The sequence below is a fragment of the Notolepis coatsorum genome (assembly GCF_963971535.1).
Source record: "Notolepis coatsorum genome assembly, chromosome: 5".
NCBI lineage: Eukaryota > Metazoa > Chordata > Actinopteri > Aulopiformes > Paralepididae > Notolepis > Notolepis coatsorum.
Genome location: NC_140169.1, coordinates 53,435,039 through 53,454,828, shown reverse-complemented (window position 1 = coordinate 53,454,828; position 19,790 = coordinate 53,435,039). Strand labels below are relative to the sequence as shown.

General features: G+C 44.7%; 1 protein-coding gene across 1 annotated transcript in view; it reads right to left on the bottom strand.

Annotated features, from left to right (window-relative positions):
• Positions 1-19,790, bottom strand: part of cdc42bpb (CDC42 binding protein kinase beta (DMPK-like)) — a 294,374-nt gene that overhangs the window by 74,148 nt on the left and 200,436 nt on the right. Inside the window, 4 exon segments of the mRNA XM_084314992.1 lie at positions 9,132-9,237; positions 10,078-10,202; positions 13,688-13,793; positions 16,210-16,457. Of these exon segments, the coding sequence (XP_084171118.1) occupies positions 9,132-9,237; positions 10,078-10,202; positions 13,688-13,793; positions 16,210-16,457 (585 nt within the window).

The following is a 19,790-nucleotide window of genomic DNA, read 5'->3' as shown; positions in this document are numbered from 1 at the left end:
GCTACTAACGTTATATACACAATATGTACAACGACACAATGATTTACATTAGTATTTACAAATATGGTAACGTGGTTGTGGCTTTTACAAATACGTAGTGGTTAGCTTTAGAGATAAATGGCTATGATCACGGAGCAATAGTGTTAGGTGAAACAGATACTAGATCCTCGGCTAGTAGTAACAAGAAGGCTCTCTGCTTCCTGCCACTACCTGCGTGTGCTTCTCACCGCCCCCTGCTGCCCCGATACCTTGTGTGACGTCATCATTTCGATGACACACGCACACTATAAAACATGGATTAAAATATGCACGTGCGTGGTGATTGTGGTTGGGCGGACAAAATGTTTGATAAAAACGCTAAAACTGGGTTAATTTCGATACATTTTTTCCCCCTCTTCATGAAAGTCACCGTTGGCCTAGTCCACATTGTTTATTGAACAAAAATACAACCTGCAAGTGGGCCTTTAAACGAGACGATTTAGAAATGGGCAATGGGGGAAATACGTTGCAATTTTGCGAGGCGGACCGGGCCGGAAACAGCAATGACGTAACCACTACACCTCCTTATAGACCAGGAAGTAACCACTACACCTCCCTATAGACCAGGAAGTAACCACTACACCTCCCTATAGACCAGGAAGTAACCACTACACCTCCCTATAGACCAGGAAGGAACCACTACATCTCCCTATAGACCAGGAAGTAACCACTACACCTCCCTATAGACCAGGAAGTAACCACTACACCTCCCTATAGACCAGGAAGTAACCACTACACCTCCCTATAGACCAGGAAGTAACCACTACACCTCCCTATAGACCAGGACGTAACCACGACACCTCCCTATAGACCAGGAAGTAACCACTACACCTCCCTATAGACCAGGAAGTGACCACTACACCTCCCTATAGACCAGGAAGTGACCACTACACCTCCCTATAGACCAGGAAGTAACCACTACACCTCCCTATAGACCAGGAAGTGACCACTACACCTCCCTATAGACCAGGAAGTAACCACTACACCTCCCTATAGACCAGGAAGTGACCACTACACCTCCCTATAGACCAGGAAGTAACCACTACACCTCCCTATTGTGATGACGATACATTTTAATCCGATCTGATCAAAACACATCTGGAACACATGTGGCTCCTCTTCCTCGACGCTTTTCTATTCTGGAAAAACCAATTTAGCTTTCTAGGTCTCTAGGAAATGTCTTTTAAATGACAGGCTGCGTGGGGACCTCGAACACACTTCCAGGAGCCCGGAATATCACCTGAGAGCAGAGTGGAGGCTCTGGGTCACTCTCACAGGAGGATTTATGATGAAAAATAATCATATAGTTTTTATGATCATATAGTTTACATAAGAGAAGAACATGACCATATGACCAGACAAGCTACGTCAGGCCATCCATCTACTGGCACCTAAACCCAGGACAAATCTACTAAGATCTTCTGTGATTACAGAGCTATCATGGAATGGAACAGCTACTTCGCCGAAATAGAATCTAAAACCACTTTCAATAAAAAATGTAAATACCATCTACTAACGAGCATGCACTGAACCCTTATGGCATAGCGGTGAAAACCAATTGACTGTTAATTGTATTTATGTTGATGGCAGTGAGTGCTGCTCAGGAAGCACTATTTATTTGATTTAAATTATTTTATTTTAATACTTTATACTAATAAGTATCTTGTACAATGTCATCCTTAACTGAGGATGATATTGTTAATAATGATGTAATTGATGTTGATAATGATGTAATGTATTGAATATTGTTGTATTGTTATACGTGCCGGACCCCAGGAAGAATAGCTTTTGTCACAAGTGATCCTAAATTAGGGATGTCCGATATTATCGGCCGATATCGGCATTAAAATGTGATATCGGAAAATATCGGTATCGGTTTTCAATTTTAATTTATTATTCTTTTTTTTTTACATTTCTATAGAAATGATGTCCGATATTATCGGCCTACCGATATTATCGGCCGATATCGGCATTAAAATGTGATATCGGTTGATATCGGTATCGGAAATTAAGAGTTGGACAATATCGGTATAGGTAAAAAAGCCAATATCGAGCATCCCTATCCTAAATAAACATAACCCCTCGCGTTTGATTCGGAAGGTACTTCCGTCGTTAAGAGGGCGGGGCCCTACGAGTGACAGATGAGTGACCCTATGAGGCATGAGGGCGGGGGCGATGACCGGATGCACTCACCCTCTTGTCCCCTCCGATGAAGAAGGGGGGCAACAAGGGCTTCTGAGGAGGCGTGGCCACTCCCGCTTCTCGCTGAGGCAGCGTGTCCAACAGAAGAGCGGTGTCACTCAATAACACTCAGCTGTCACTCAACAACACTCAGCTGTCACTCAATAACACTCAGCTGTCACTCAATAACACTCAGCTGTCACTCAATAACACTCAGCTGTCACTCAATAACACTCAGCTGTCACTCAATAACACTCAGCTGTCACTCAATAACACTCAGCTGTCACTCAATAACACTCAGCTGTCACTCAATAACACTCAGCTGTCACTCAATAACACTCAGCTGTCACTCAATAACACTCAGCTGTCACTCAGCTGTCACTCAACAACACTCGGCTGTCACTCAACAACACTCGGCTGTCACTCAATAACACTCGGCTGTCACTCAATAACACTCGGCTGTCACTCAACAACACTCGGCTGTCACTCAACAACACTCGGCTGTCACTCAATAACACTCAGCTGTCACTCAACAACACATGCATGCTTCATATCAGAAGGGTAGAGACTAGAGGGCAAAGGTTGTGTACCAGCAGGTTAAACCTGCCCAGTGTGGATAAAGGAAGAGGTCATATGTTGTGTACCAGCAGGTTAAACGAGTATCTGGCTAAAAACACACTTGAGTAAAAGTCAAAAAGTTTCTACTTTTAAATGTACTTAAGTACTAAAAAGTAAAAGTAAAAACTTTTTTTCTGACTGTATATTCTTCTGATAGCAGGTGTTTAACACTTTCACTTTGTAGAGCTAAATCTATACTTTATATTATTGCTATCTGTCCATTGTCATTGTCAATTGACACTATAAACCGTCCCTTCAATATGCCTTAAATACATTATTTTTTCATCAATACGTTCCCATTTTATAGCGTTGTGAATATGAACGTTATACCGCAATGTTCTGGGGTATTTCCTGGAAGGCGAGATACAGGGCGCTAAGCTAATAACGTTAAATCTAATGGCGTTTCGGCTATACACGAACTAGAGCTAAAACTCAAAATGCATATTATCGGTATCATGGTCCACCATGAATGCATGAAAGGGGGGGGGGGCGGGGGACGTCGTTTCTGATTATTGATTACCAATAACGCCATTAGCCTCATTAGCCTCATACGCTGATCGGCTGGTTGGCTATCAAAGCAAGGCCTGATCAGCATGTAATTTACGTGAAAAAGCTCTTACCGTGGGCCGGTTGGATCCCAAAAAGGATTTCCCACTTATCGATCACCATCTGGTAGATCGATATGTCCATTGGCTGATGCTATATTCCTTTACTGCATACTGAATTCAGCGTCCCAAAAAGTATTCCAGGCTACATGCTACAGGCATAGCTTCAGGCTAACAAAAAAGTCCACCCATGATAAAAAAAAAAAAAAAAAAACACCGGTCTGTAACAGGGAACACTGCATTATTAAGACAGCGCCCCTACAAGGATATTACAATGGAATAAAAGCCAAAACAACCTTACCACGTATATATACGTGTTTGGCCCTCAAGCGTTGGATCCGAAACACGTATATATACAGTACGTGGTTGGCCACGAATGTGTTAATCAAAGATCCCCGCTTTCTAGTCTTGCACAAGGACCAATCAGCATGGGTATGGGCGGGTTCATTTTTCATTGATGGGGATTTGATTGGCTGTTTTTAAATAAAGTGCGGCCGCAGGATTAATAACGTTAACGTTAGTTCGGCCAGAGAAACAAATATTATACATTGAAATGGTTGGACCTGCGAGATTTGTACTTGTATTTTAAATGTAAGGAGTAAAAAGTATGTTTTTTTCTCTGAAATGTAATTGAGTAAAAGTACAAGTATACAAACCTAATAATACTCGAGTAAAGTACAAATCCCCAAAAACAGTACTTATGTATTGTAACAAAGTACAATTACTCAAGTACTTTACACCCGTGTGTGTCATGCTGGCTTCGTTGGAGTCAGCCAATGGGCTGCAGGCAGCGATAGAGTCAGCCAATGGTCTGCAGGCAGCGATAGAGTCAGCCAATGGGCTGCAGGCAGCGTTAGAGTCAACCAATGGGCTGCAGGCAGCGTTAGAGTCAACCAATGGGCTGCAGGCAGCATTAAGAGTCAGCCAATGGGCTGCAGGCAGCGTTAAGAGTCAGCCAATGGGCTGCAGGCAGCATTAAGAGTCAGCCAATGGGCTGCAGGCAGCGTTAAGAGTCAGCCAATGGGCTGCAGGCAGCGTTAAAGAGTCAGCCATGATAATCCAAAAATGCAAATAAAAATTGAGTAAAAAAAAAAAAAAGTCAGCCAATGGGCTGCAGGCAGCGTTAAGAGTCAGCCAATGGGCTGCAGGCAGCGTTAAGAGTCAGCCAATGGGCTGCAGGCAGCGTTAAGAGTCAGCCAATGGGCTGCAGGCAGTGCTAAGAGTCAGCCAATGGGCTGCAGGCAGCGCTAAGAGTCAGCCAATGGGCTGCAGGCAGCGTTAGAGGACACATCATGCTGTTGACCTCGGCCGCAGCTGCAGTATTGTGTTTTTTTTAAAGCTCAGCCGAGGCTCAAAAACTAAGTCTAACTTACTCTCTAGACTTTCACAGCTAGTTGTGTGTGTGTGTGTGTGTGTGTGTGTGTGTGTGTCTTCTTTCACGGCTAGTTGTGTGTGTGTGTGTCTTCTTTCACAGCTAGTTGTGTGTGTGTGTCTTCTTTCACAGCTAATTGTGTGTGTGTGTGTCTTCTTTCACAGCTAGTTGTGTGTGTGTGTGTCTTCTTTCACAGCTAGTTGTGTGTGTGTGTGTGTGTCTTCTTTCACAGCTAGTTGTGTGTGTGTGTCTTCTTTCACAGCTAGTTGTGTGTGTGTGTCTTCTTCACAGCTAGTTGTGTGTGAGTGTGTCTTCTTTCACAGCTAGTTGTGTGTGTGTGTCTTCTTTCACAGCTAGTGTGTGTGTGTGTCTTCTTTCACAGCTAGTTGTGTGTGTGTGTCTTCTTTCACAGCTAGTTGTGTGTGTGTGTGTGTCTTCTTTCACAGCTAGTTGTGTGTGTGTGTGTCTTCTTTCACAGCTAGTTGTGTGTGTGTGTCTTCTTTCACAGCTAGTTGTGTGTGTGTGTCTTCTTTCACAGCTAGTTGTGTGTGTGTGTGTCTTCTTTCACAGCTAGTTGTGTGTGTGTGTGTCTTCTTTCACAGCTAGTTGTGTGTGTGTGTGTCTTCTTTCACAGCTAGTTGTGTGTGTGTGTGTGTGTGTCTTCTTTCACAGCTAGTTGTGTGTGTGTGTCTTCTTTCACAGCTAGTTGTGTGTGTGTGTCTTCTTTCACAGCTAGTTGTGTGTGTGTGTGTCTTCTTTCACAGCTAGGTGTGTGTGTGTGTGTCTTCTTTCACAGCTAGTTGTGTGTGTGTGTGTCTTCTTTCACAGCTAGGTGTGTGTGTGTCTTCTTTCACAGCTAGTTGTGTGTGTGTGTCTTCTTTCACAGCTAGTTGTGTGTGTGTGTGTCTTCTTTCACAGCTAGTTGTGTGTGTGTGTCTTCTTTCACAGCTAGTTGTGTGTGTGTGTGTGTGTGTGTGTGTGTCTTCTTTCACAGCTAGTTGTGTGTGTGTGTGTGTCTTCTTTCACAGCTAGTTGTGTGTGTGTGTGTCTTCTTTCACAGCTAGTTGTGTGTGTGTCTTCTTTCACAGCTAGTTGTGTGTGTGTGTCTTCTTTCACAGCTAGTTGTGTGTGTGTGTGTGTGTCTTCTTTCACAGCTAGTTGTGTGTGTCTTTTTTCACAGCTAGGTGTGTGTGTGTGTGTCTTCTTTCACAGCTAGTTGTGTGTGTCTTCTTTCACAGCTAGTTGTGTGTGTGTGTGTGTGTCTTCTTTCACAGCTAGTTGTGTGTGTGTGTGTCTTCTTTCACAGCTAGTTGTGTGTGTGTGTCTTCTTTCACAGCTAGTTGTGTGTGTGTGTGTGTGTCTTCTTTCACAGCTAGTTGTGTGTGTGTGTCTTCTTTCACAGCTAGGTGTGTGTGTGTGTCTTCTTTCACAGCTAGTTGTGTGTGTGTGTGTCTTCTTTCACAGCTAGTTGTGTGTGTCTTCTTTCACAGCTAGTTGTGTGTGTCTTCTTTCACAGCTAGTTGTGTGTGTGTGTGTGTGTCTTCTTTCACAGCTAGTTGTGTGTGTGTGTGTCTTCTTTCACAGCTAGGTGTGTGTGTGTGTCTTCTTTCACAGCTAGTTGTGTGTGTCTTCTTTCACAGCTAGGTGTGTGTGTGTCTTCTTTCACAGCTAGTTGTGTGTGTGTGTGTCTTCTTTCACAGCTAGTTGTGTGTGTGTGTGTGTGTCTTCTTTCACAGCTAGTTGTGTGTGTGTGTGTGTCTTCTTTCACAGCTAGGTGTGTGTGTGTGTGTCTTCTTTCACAGCTAGTTGTGTGTGTCTTCTTTCACAGCTAGGTGTGTGTGTGTGTGTCTTCTTTCACAGCTAGTTGTGTGTGTGTGTGTCTTCTTTCACAGCTAGTTGTGTGTGTGTGTGTGTGTCTTCTTTCACAGCTAGTTGTGTGTGTGTGTCTTCTTTCACAGCTAGTTGTGTGTGTGTGTGTGTGTGTCTTCTTTCACAGCTAGTTGTGTGTGTGTGTCTTCTTTCACAGCTAGTTGTGTGTGAGTGTGTCTTCTTCACAGCTAGTTTGTGTGTGTCTTCTTTCACAGCTAGTTGTGTGTGTGTGTGTGTCTTCTTTCACAGCTAGTTGTGTGTGTGTGTGTGTGTCTTCTTTCACAGCTAGTTGTGTGTGTGTGTCTTCTTTCACAGCTAGTTGTGTGTGTGTCTTCTTCACAGCTAGTTGTGTGTGAGTGTGTCTTCTTTCACAGCTAGTTGTGTGTGTGTGTCTTCTTTCACAGCTAGTTGTGTGTGTGTGTGAGTGTGTCTTCTTTCACAGCTAGTTGTGTGTGTGTGTCTTCTTTCACAGCTAGTTGTGTGTGTGTGTCTTCTTTCACAGCTAGTTGTGTGTGTGTGTGTGTGTGTGTGTGTGTGTGTGTGTGTGTCTTCTTTCACAGCTAGTTGTGTGTGTGTGTGTGTGTGTGTGTCTTCTTTCACAGCTAGTTGTGTGTGTGTGTGTGTGTGTGTTGGCCTGTGTGTGTGTGTGTGGTGTGTGTGTGTGTGGTGTGTGTGTGTGTGGTGTGTGTGTGTGTGTGTTGGCCTGTGTGTGTGTGTTGGCCTGTGTGTGTGTGTGTGTGTGTGTGTGTGTGTGTGTTGGCCTGTGTGTGTGTGTGTGTGTGTGTGTGTGTGTGTGTGTGTGTGTGTGTGTGTGTGTGTGTGTGTGTGTGTGTGTGTGTTGGCCTGTGTGTGTGTGTGTGTGTGTGTTGGCCTGTGTGTGTGTGTGTGTGTGTGGGTGTGTGTGTGTGTGTGTGTGTGTGTGTGTGTGTGTGTGTGTTGGCCTGTGTGTGTGTGTGTGTGTGTGTGTTGTGAAGGGCCAGATTAAACTGAATATATATATGTATCGTTTGATATACCTTGTATATTATTTGTATATATACACGGAATATCCCTTTACCTGCGTACAAACCAGAGTAATATTCGCTCTCCTATTGGACGGCGACCCCAGGCGCCAACGACCAAGCCCCCAACGGCAAGTTCAAAGGCAACTCCGGGCATGTCAGTACATGCCCAGAGTCTGCGTAGTAATACGAGACAAGAACTGAGGTTGGGACTAGATATTCACCTTACGTATAAATACGGCGCAGGTGTAAACAGCAGCACTTAGTTCAAGTTCAATGTCCAAGCCTTCACCACGAGTCAACGTGCAGTGAAGTGAGCAACCTTGCATCTAAATAGAGCATTGAGAACCGCGTGCGAATAGAATGTTAAAGTGTCAGAGTTTAACGCAGTAACGTTGAGTTCGACTTAATCTAATGTGAAGTAATAGTCGATCATTTATTGTGTATCGTGCGGCTACAGTTCTTCAGTGACCAGCATTACCATCGGTTCGTCGTGTCTTTAGCTAGTGCACTTATCCAGGCTGTGCGGCCTAAATCCGTGCCCACACCCGAGGAGTCCTAGGCGAGAACCGTTGGATATGTACACAGGAGAATCTACACCGGCGATTGCAGAACCATTTCTGGTTGGATTATATTGCTTTGGGACCGTGACCACCGGAGAAGAGCACCGTTGATTCCACTGTCGTTTGGGATTTAACCTCGTGAGGATCACCACTCGGGCCCGCCTCTTGGAAGGGGCTGGCTAGCTGTCGTCAATGCTATCGAGCATATTGGATTACAACTATTGCTTTGTCTGCTGATCAAGGGAGTACATGCACCGGCTCCTGTATCTGGAGCCTCTTTATTCCTCGTTGACTCAGACTGTGTACCCGAACATTCCTCTACCCCTACCGGCCTTACACCCCGGAGGGAACCCAGTGTCTCCAGTTGGTACCGGTGTGGCCCATATAATTGCTATACCACAGGTGGCGTCAGCTTAGAACCATCATAGTATTCCTACTATTCTCATTGACTTATGCTCTTGACTGACTTTACGTATGTTCTTCGCCATACAAGCGCGAGCCTAATTCTCAATCTGTAACCTAACGTTGCTTAATAATAATAAATAACCCTCCAATATAATTTATGTGTCAATGCCGTATTCTTGTGTGGGTGTTCACCATATATATTCATGTACTGTATGGCCAGTAATTAAAGTACATAACTAGTAGTGGTTTAATATATCACAATCTTTAATACAGTCAGGGTTTTGTAACCCCTCAGTTACAGTGTGTGTGTGTGTTGGCCTGTGTGTGTGTGTGTGTGTATGTGTGTTGGCCTGTGTGTGTTGGCCTGTGTGTGTGTGTGTGTGTGTGTGTTGGCTTGTGTGTGTGTGTGGTGTGTGTGTGTGTGTGTGTGTGTGCGTGTGTTGGCCTGTGTGTGTGTGTGTGTGTGTGTGTGTGTTACCAGGGGTCTGCTCCCCATGCTGGAGGTCCTCAGAGACTCCAGCTCCTCCGTCATCTTGGAGGCCAGCGCCTGCAGGTACCCCCGGGCGTCCTTCTCGTCACTCACCCTGCAGCGCACACACACCACACACACACACAGGCCAACACACACACACACACACACACACACACACACAGGCCAACACACACACACACACACAGGCCAACACACACACACACCACACACAGGCTTCAGTCACCACTCCACCTCCACCCGTTACCCAAAGCTGTAAAGGAATGTGAATCACTACCCACTTTCAAAACCACTCTCAAAGAACACCTACGGGAGACTCGAAACTGGCCCCTGTAAATGTCCTAACCCAACCCCCCCCCCCATGTACAGTAAATGACCAAGTATGGTCTTGTCAATATTCAAATGTACAGTTTTGCTTGTACAGTTGTACAGTGTCCCCCACCCCACAAACCACCTCCAATGTATTGAGCTGTACTGTACTGTACCCATTCTGCAATCTGTTAATAAAGTTTTCAATCAATCAATCAAACCACCCCTCTGTGTCCACTCACCACTGGGTGTATGTCTCCCCCCTCACCACTGGGTGTATGTCTCCCCCCTCACCACTGGGTGTATGTCTCCCCCCTCACCACTGGGTGTATTCCTCCCCCCTCACCACTGGGTGTATGTCTCCCCCCTCACCACTGGGTGTATGTCTCCCCCCTCACCACTGGGTGTATGTCTCCCCCCTCACCACTGGGTGTATGTCTCCCCCCTCACCACTGGGTGTATGTCTCCCCCCTCACCACTGGGTGTATGTCTCCCCCCTCACCACTGGGTGTATGTCTCCCCCCTCCCCACTGGGTGTATGTGCCCCCCCCCCCTCCCCACTGGGTGTATGTGCCCCCCCCCCTCCCCACTGGGTGTATGCCCCCCCCCCCCCCTCCCCACTCACCACTGGATGATCTCAGCGATCTGGGCCTCCCAGTGCGCCACGCTCTCCTTCTTGGAGGCCAGGTCCTGCAGCTCGTCCTCCAGCTGCCGGTTCTGGGCGGTCAGCTTGTCCACAAACGTACACAGCTGACCGGGAGGAGGGTGGAGGAGGGTGGAGGAAGGGATACCATGTGAGAAAGGAGACGACCGGGTAGGTGTGATTCCAGGTGTCATACAACTGATTAAAACTGGTTCCTAAACGGTGCCAAAAAAGCAACACTTTCCCTTCTTGGTGTTTTTTTTATCAAGGAATCACCCGTTTAAACTCGTCGAACATCCAGGACTGTCGGACTCTTAACTCAACGGACGCCAGACCCGAGTAAAGTCAGGTTAACTCGCCAACCGTTCAGCGCCAGACCCGAGTATAGTCTGGCTTTCATCGTTATTTCTTTTATTCAATATTTTTATTCATTATTCATCCAGGGACCTTGGTCTCACCGTAGGGAATGAGTCTGAGGTCGCCAAAGTGCAATACCGGCCGCATCCAGCTAGACGGCGGTAGCGAGCACCCTTTGTAACCTTGTATCTTGGCCTGTGTAATGGCCAAATGTCTCCGGTTTCACTTTTCCTTGTCGGGCGAGGCGAGCGGTTCTCCCGGTTCCATTGAAGCGCGTCAAATATCCCCGATCCATATGTTGTGGTGGGTTATGCCGTGGACCAAATGGACATTGGATGTACCAGATGGCGATCAAACAATTGGAATATTATTTTTGGAATACTCCCGATCACAGGTAAGGACTATCTGATGTCAATTTTAGCTTGATCCTGCAATGCTTTTATACCGATCGGCTGATAAACGTTTTTTAGTGTTCAATACGAATGCCGTTACTGACAATCAAATATGAGAAACGCCCCCCCCCCCCCCCCCCCCCCCCCCCGCCCCCCCTTTCATGCATTCATGATAGAACATAATACATATGATATAGATTTGCTTTCGGAATAATAGCGTGTACAGGCAAGAAACGGCAACATCTATAGTGGAATTGACGTAGAAGGCTATAACGAAAGGTTATCCTATAACCTAATTATATGAATACTGGCTGAGCGTCTCGCTCTTCGCCATTATGAGATATCGCTTATCTCCTAGCACATAATGTGCTCACGAAACAACAAATGCACTCACATGCACGTGACCAGGCCACGCCCCTGCGTCCCACTATATGACGCCGGACATGGTCACACTCTACCTTCCTCAGAAAGATTTCCAACACTGAAAACTAGGGATGTCCCGATCATGTTTTTTTGCTCCCGATCCGATCCCGATCATGTGATTTTGAGTATCTACCGATACCGATCTTTCCCGATCCGATCAAAAAAAAGTAATTTTTTTTTTTTTCTTTCTTTATTTATTTTATTCAACAAACATGACCATGTTCACGTCTTAAACTCATACTGAGGTCTTAATTTTGGTTTTAAATTGCATATCATCATTCATTTATTTATTGTCACACAGAGCAGAAGAATTTTGCCAAAACAAACCAATAGTATCCAGCTGCAGAACGGCAGACCAGCCACACTCTCAGACCCAAATGCATTTCCTTTGATTTAATTATACATCAAATGATTTATGTCAAGGATTGCAATGCCTCGCTTGAATAAAGTTAACTTTTCACCTGGATAACGTCAACATTCAGGGTGAATGTAATGTGAGAAATTGGGATTAAAAAAAAAATTATTAATTATTTGGGTCTGAGAGTTTGGCTATTGGTTTGTTTTTGCAAAATTCTTCTGCTCTGTGTGACAATAAATAAATGAATGATGATATGCAATTTAAAAAATTTAAAACAAAACTAAGGCCTCAGTATGAGTTTAAGACGTGAACATGGTCATATTTGTTGAATAAAAAAAATTAAGTAAAAAAAAAAATAAGAAAAAAAATATCCCGATTATTATACATTTTTTTGTCGATCCCGATCTTTGGAAAATCACGTGATCGACATCCCTACTGAAAACCCATCCAAGGGACCTCAGGGCGCTAAGAGCGAGACGCTCAGCCAGTATTCATATAACTAGGTTATAGGATAACCTTTCGTTATATTATCATACTGGCCAATCGCGTCTCGCTCTTCGCCCGACAAGTGTACCCCGAGGGCCCGTAAGCCCCAACCAGGGAGGAGGGGAGTCCCGTCCACCCGCCCATCCTAACGAAGGGGGGGAGGGAGTCAACTCCACCAAAGTGCGAAAAAAGGGGGAACCAGAGACCCCTGAAAGCGCACAGCACAGGCGGGACAACGTGTGACACAGCACCCCGTGGCACACACCCACACACCCCTGCTAGCCCACCAAAAGGCGGGACGCAAGAGAGGTCCCAGACCTCAGTACCGCCTGGGAGACAGAACCCCCAGTCACGTCCACGAGGTAAAACCTAACGAAGGGACCCGGGGAGGGCCAGAAGGCCGCAGCACAGATGTCCTCCACCGAGGCCCCCCCTAACAGGGCAGCAGCCCGAGGGGGGACCTGTCCAGCCAACGTGCAGCAAAAGGCAACGCCCTCGCACAACCAATGTGACAGGTGCTGCTTGGACAGCGCCTCACCCGCGCAAGGGCCACTGTAACAAACAAACAGTTGAACGGAAACCCTGAATCCCTGAAGAGCTCTGGATATCCTTTGGCACGAAGACTGGATCAGGCCTCAGAGTCGCACCGCTATCGGCCGAATAGACAGGCACTCAGGTCGCACCGAGAGCACACAGCTCACCCACGCGCTTAGCGGAGGTGATGGCCAAAAAGAACGCAGTCTTCAAAGACAGCTGATCCAATGGCGCCTGACTTATATTCACCACGGTATAACACGGGAACGTATGGATGGAAACATTTATTCTTTTTCACATATTGAACGATAGATAGGTGACGTGGGCCATAGTATTGTATCCATAGCTATAATATAGAATAGTTTTTTTTTTTATCCACTTTTTCTCCCATTTTCTATATTTTCTCCCATCCCAATTTCGTATCATCCAATTCAACCCTCCCCTGTCTCGAACGCTGTTTCTTGCCTCCCACAAGCCGGCTGCAATGTGGACTAAGTCATACATAGCACAAGTCCCCTCCGGTACTTGAGGTAACAGCAGTCGCATCTTTTCACCTGCGCAGCTCGATCTCTCAGTGGCGAGGAGTAACGCGTGGGAGGCTCACGCTGCCCCCGACACTTCCTGATTCTACTGCGCAGGCGCACCAACCGACCTGTAGGAGTCGCTGTCCACAACGCCCGATCCCCACCCATCAGTTTCCCACCCCCTAATACGGCCAATGTGTATTAGTACGAACGACCAGCTAAATTGAAAGCAAATGTGGAGCGCTGGGATCGAACAGGCGAGCCCAGCGTCTCCGTCATTCGTGGCGAGCGCCTTGCCCACTACGCCACGTAGCCTCGAAATATAGAATATAGTTATAGCTCTACAAACAAGGTGACGCGCTCCTATCTTTTAAAGCGTGGCCTTGCTATGACGGGCCCCGACTAATAGCTGCCGCTGAGTTAAGACGTTTTAATTAATACCCTGCGGATATGTGTTTGTTTGGTTTGGTCACATGGTGCCGTAGCCATGGGAACCACCACCAAGGGGCGCCGCTCACCCGGTCCGTCTCCGCCGTCAGCTTGCGGTTGTCGTCCGTCAGCATGTTGCGCTCGCGCTCGTACTTGTTCTTCAGCGCGCCCACCGACTCGTCCATCTCCACTTGCCTGGACGCAGGGGTGAGAGGTCAGTAGGTTAGTAGGGTTGGACTTTGGACCATGTGGTGATGTGATTTATAGAAGACATAAACAACAGCACATCCTCCGCTCCTCGGTGCCGAGCCAAACTGTAGAAACAGTAAGTAGTACATGAAACAAGGCGGGGCTCGCAACTCACTGTTGATGCTCCGAGGTGTAATATATATATACTATTATATTATGGTACTATATTATATTGTATATATATCATGTACTATATATCTCATATCACATTATATATGTGTTGTCTTGTATACACTATTATATACTAGTATATATACTATTATATACTGCAGGTATGCTATACTGTAATGTGTACTATATGTATGTACTGTAATGTGTACTATATGTATGTTGTACTACAGTATGTATGTAATTGTAAAAATAATTAAAAATAAATAAAGGAAAGGAAAAAATAAACAGTCTTCAGGGGTAGGGCCCGACCAACCTAGTGCTTCTCCCTTCAGCCCTTTTCGGACAATGCTGCAATAGCAGCTGGTAAAACTTTGGCGATTTATGGAATGACCGTTGTTATGTGTCCAAAACCCGAAGAAAAAAATAACTGAACTGAACTGAACTGAAGGTGTTTAATTGTGACAAAAAATTGCAGATACAACTTTTCGACCCTTCCGGTCTTTTTCAAACTTATACTTTATTATCTAAACATGGTAAGTTAGAGTGCTGTGTTCATTCATAGTTAAATACAGTAGAGGTTGAGTACTTTATTATCTAAAGATCGTAAGTTAAGAGTGTTGTGTTCAGTCAGACAGTAGACAAGTAGAGGTTGAGTACTTTATTATCTAAACATGGTGAGTTAGAGTGTTGTGTTCATTCATAGTTAAAGACAGTAGAGGTTGAGTACTTTATTATCTAAACATGGTAAGTTAGACTGTTGTGTTCATTCATAGTTAAAGACAGCCAAGGTTGAGTAGTTTCTTCTGATATCACTTTCAAACTCCAAGTGATTTAGATCCAAAACATTTTCTAACACAGATTCATAATGGTTCTTCAGTGCAAGGGTTCAATTTACAATCAATAATCCATTGTAGGAAAATCCAGAACACTGTTTAGTCTGTGACGACGCCAGCGTTTCCGTTAGCCGCTAATTACCGGTATTTGACCGGCAAAATCTGTTGAAGTCCGACATATGTAATCTCTCCGGTCTTAATGTCCGGTGAAAATAATTCCCTGAGTCTAAGCACAATTTGATTATTTGAATTGTATTAAAATAGGCTAAAATTAAATAGCCTATGCGATGAACGAAACGATCATTACATTTGTTTCCTCGTTGCTTCTAATAATGACAACGACGTTGTCAGCGAGAGCTTACTGCTGGGTGTGCGAACTTTTGTGAAGCTGCAGAGCCAGAGCAACAACAGCACAATGCAGTATTCCAGCAGTACTCCAATTCAGCCATTTTCAGCCAATGTTGGGTGGGGGGCGCTGCTGTGCGGTTCCCAGAAAAGAGCCAATAACAGCTAAATGAGCTGCTCTGCAGCGCCATACACTTTGCAAATAAGTCGTTGCGAGGTGGAGAGAGTCGTCACGCAAACCACGATAATGTTGCCGTCTCTCTGCTTTCTCAGTTCTTCGCTTGATATAATTAATACAAATGTCCAATATAACGGAATTCGTTAGCTCATAAAAATGTGATTATAACAGACTGCTGTTTAGTGTCGGACCGACTGCCCACATATGCGGTCTATTTTATTTCAAGTCAGCAGCAGCACGGAGTATCGAGGGACTTATTTTATTTGGAATATATTAATGACTGTATACGCAAAAGTAGCCTAGTTTTAAGTAATAATATTATAAATCTACATGCCTTGAGGATGACATTCTTTATATAGCCTGCCTATCAATTGTTTTAAAGCTCAATAAACTATGACCGGAATTAATCTCATTTGTCCGGTAGATTGAAATCTTGCAGGTCACAGAGACCGGCAACAATTTTTTCTAACGGAAACCCTGGACGACGCGTCAATATTCCATAGTAAAGTACAGTTGACAGTTAACGTTACAATGTGTTGTGTTCACTCATAGTTAAAGACAGCCGAGGTTGAGTAGTTTCTTCTGATATCACTTTCAAACTCCAAGTGATTCGTTGCAATGTACGCGGAAATGCTGCGCTGTGTTGCAATGTACTACATGCATTTGTCTGAGCGGGGCAAAAGGAAAAGCGCATTACCGTACTGGCGTGCGGTGACGAATGCGGAAGCATTCTTGCACTCTTCCGCTGGCAATAAGCTACACGCCTCTTGGCCTCCCCCCCTCCCTCTCCCCCCTCTCCTCCCCCCCTCTCCCCACCCACCTCTCCCTCTTGGCCTCCCCCCCTCCCTCTCCCACCTCTCCCTCTTGGCCTCCCCCTCTCCTCCTCCCCCCTCACCTCTCCCTCTTGGCCTTCTCCAGCTTGTCTTTGAGCTGCAGCAGCTCCTTGTGCAGAGACAGCTGCTGGCCCGAGGAGTCGTGCAGCTCCTTGCGGAGCCCCTTCAGCTCCGAGGTGTGCCCGGCCTCGCGGCGCAGCAGCTCCTCCTCGTAGAACAGGACCTTCTTGTCCAGCTCAGACTTCACCCTGGACAGCTCCTGCTGCGACTCGGGGCCCACGCCCGGCCCGCGCCCGCTGCCCTGCTTCAGCTGAGGGGGACAAGGCCACGGTCACCCGATGATAACACCAACCGTATGGTTAGATAGTGGTGCACGATATATCGGCCGATATGGTCCCTTTTTTATTTAAAAAAAATATATATATTTTACACATCGGTATCGGGCCGATATAAAAATAAATAAATAAATATATTATTTCTTTTTTTCTCTTAAATTGTTTCAAATATCAGTCATTTCTAAAAATAAATTACAAAAGTAAAAAAAAAAAAAATGCGTTTTGGAAAATAGCTATTTGATTATCATAAAAAAAGTGTTTTCTATACAGAGATATCGACATCGGTAAATATCGGTATCGGCCAGAACAGCAATATTAATATCGGTTATCGGTATCGGCCACAATTTTCACATCGGTGCATCACTAGTTATATGGTATTAATGATAACACCTGTACGGTTATATGGTATTAATGATAACACCTGTACGGTTATATGGTATTAATGATAACACCTGTACGGTTATATGGTATTAATGATAACACCTGTACGGTTATATGGTATTAATGATAACACCTGTACGGTTATATGGTATTAATGATAACACCTGTATGGTTATATGGTATTAATGATAACACCTGTACGGTTATATGGTATTAATGATAACACCTGTACGGTTATATGGTATTAATGATAACGCCTGTACGGTTATATATGGTATTAATGATAACACCTGTACGGTTATATAGTATTAATGATAACACCTGTACGGTTATATGGTATTAATGATAACACCTGTACGGTTATATGGTATTAATGATAACACCTGTATGGTTATATGGTATTAATGATAACACCTGTATGGTTATATGGTATTAATGATAACACCTGTATGGTTATATGGTATGTAATGATAACACCTGTATGGTTATATGGTATGTAATGATAACACCTGTACGGTTATATGGTATTAATGATAACACCTGTACGGTTATAGTATCATCTGCCCACCTACAGTATAGACAGTTATGGAATAATAAATAATATCTGCCCACCTACAGTAGAGACAGTTATGGAATAATAAATAATATCTGCCCACCTACAGTAGAGACAGTTATGGAATAATAAATAATATCTTCCCACCTACAGTAGAGACAGTTATGGAATAATAAATAATATCTGCCCACCTACAGTAGAGACAGTTATGGAATAATAAATAATATCTGCCCACCTACAGTAGAGAGTTATGGAATAATAAATAATATCTGCCCACCTACAGTAGAGACAGTTATGGAATAATAAATAATATCTGCCCACCTACATTAGAGACAGTTATGGAATAATAAATAATATCTGCCCACCTACAGTAGAGACAGTTATGGAATAATAAATAATATCTGCCCACCTACAGTAGAGACAGTTATGGAATAATAAATAATATCTGCCCACCTACAGTAGAGACAGTTATGGAATAATAAATAATATCTGCCCACCTACAGTAGAGACAGTTATGGAATAATAAATAATATCTGCCCACCTACAGTAGAGACAGTTATGGAATAATAAATAATATCTGCCCACCTACAGTAGAGACAGTTATGGAATAATAAATAATATCTGCCCACCTACAGTAGAGACAGTTATGGAACAATGAACCTTCTCAGTCACTCGTGGCTTCTTGGCTGTTCAGACCAGGAGGTTTTAAGCGTGTAGTTTTCAGTCATAAGCTGCAGCTAATGCTAAGCTAACCCCCCCCCCCCCCCCCCCCCTCCCCCTGGCGCTGTATGGACCAGCTGTTGGCACCGAGCCGCTGACACAACAACACAATAATCATCCAGCCCACTAAACCTAGTCCTGGTGGAGGGGGGGGGGGGGGGGGGGGGGGGGGGGCGCGAGAGAGAGAGAGAGAGACAGGAGAGAGAGAGCGAGAGACTCCCTCTTGGCTATACTAAAACTCCTTAACATTGTCCTTAGCTCCGGGATCTTCCCCAATATTTGGAACCAAGGACTCATAACACCGCTCCACAAAAAGGGAGACAAATTTGACCCGAACAATTACCGTGGGATCTGTGTCAACAGCAACCGTGGAAAATTCCTCTGTATGATCATTAACCACAGACTCATACATTTCCTCACAAACAACAATGCCCTGAGCAAATCACAGATTGGCTTCCTACCAAATCACCGTACAACAGACCACATTTCTCACCCTCCGCACCCTAATCAACAACCAAATAAATAAAAACAAAAGCAAATGACACTCCTGTTTCGTTGACTTCCAAAAAGCATTTGACTCAATTTGGCACGAGGGTCTGCTGTACAAACTATTAGAAAGTGGCATTGGAGGGAAAACCTACGACCTCATGAAGTCAATGTACACCAACAACACATGTGCTGTGAGGATTGAGGAAAAACACACAGACGTCTTTCCTCAAAGCCGTGGGGTTAGACAGGGGTGCAGTCTGAGTCAAACCCTCTTCAACATATACATCAATAAACTGGCAAAAACATTGGAACAAACTGCAGCACCTGGCATCCCCCTAGAAGACACAGAAGTCAAATACCTACTGTTTGCATATGACCTGGTGCTGCTGTCTCCAACAAAAGAAGGGCTACAGCAGCACCTTGACCTTCTGCAGACATGGGCACTGACATTAAATCTAACCAAAACTAAAGTTATGATATTCCAAAAAAGACCCAGCCTACAACAACACAAACACAAATTCCTCCTGGACACAATTGCCCTAGAACACACACAAAACTACACCTATCTCGGCCTAAACATCAGCGCCACAGGGAACTTCAACCAAGCTGTGAACGACCTGAGAGACAAAGCAAGAAGGGCTTTTTATGCTATCAAAAGGAACATCAAGCTAGACATTCCAATTAAAATCTGGCTCAAAATATTAGACTCGGTCATAGAACCCATGTCCCTGTATGGTTGCGAGGTCTGGGGGGCCCACTTGAAAACCAAGATTTCACAAAATGGGACAAACACCAAATTGAGACTCTGCATGCAGAATTTTGCAAATCCATTCTCCGCAGCCAACGGAAAACACCAAATAATGCATGCAGAGCACAACTAGGAAGATACCCACTAATCATCAAAATCCAAAAAAGAGCATTTCAATTCTATAATCACCTAAAAGAAAGTGACCCAGACACACTCCACAACAAAGCCCTCACCCACAGAGAGACCCTTGAGAGATGCCCACTCAGCCAGATGGTTCTGGGACTCTGCTCACAAACACAAGCAGAGCCACCAGACAGAAACCACACTGGACTAAACCAAATTATAAGAAAACAAATAGAAAACTACCCGACACATTGGAAAGAATCAACCCAAAACCAGAGCAAATTTAAATGCTAT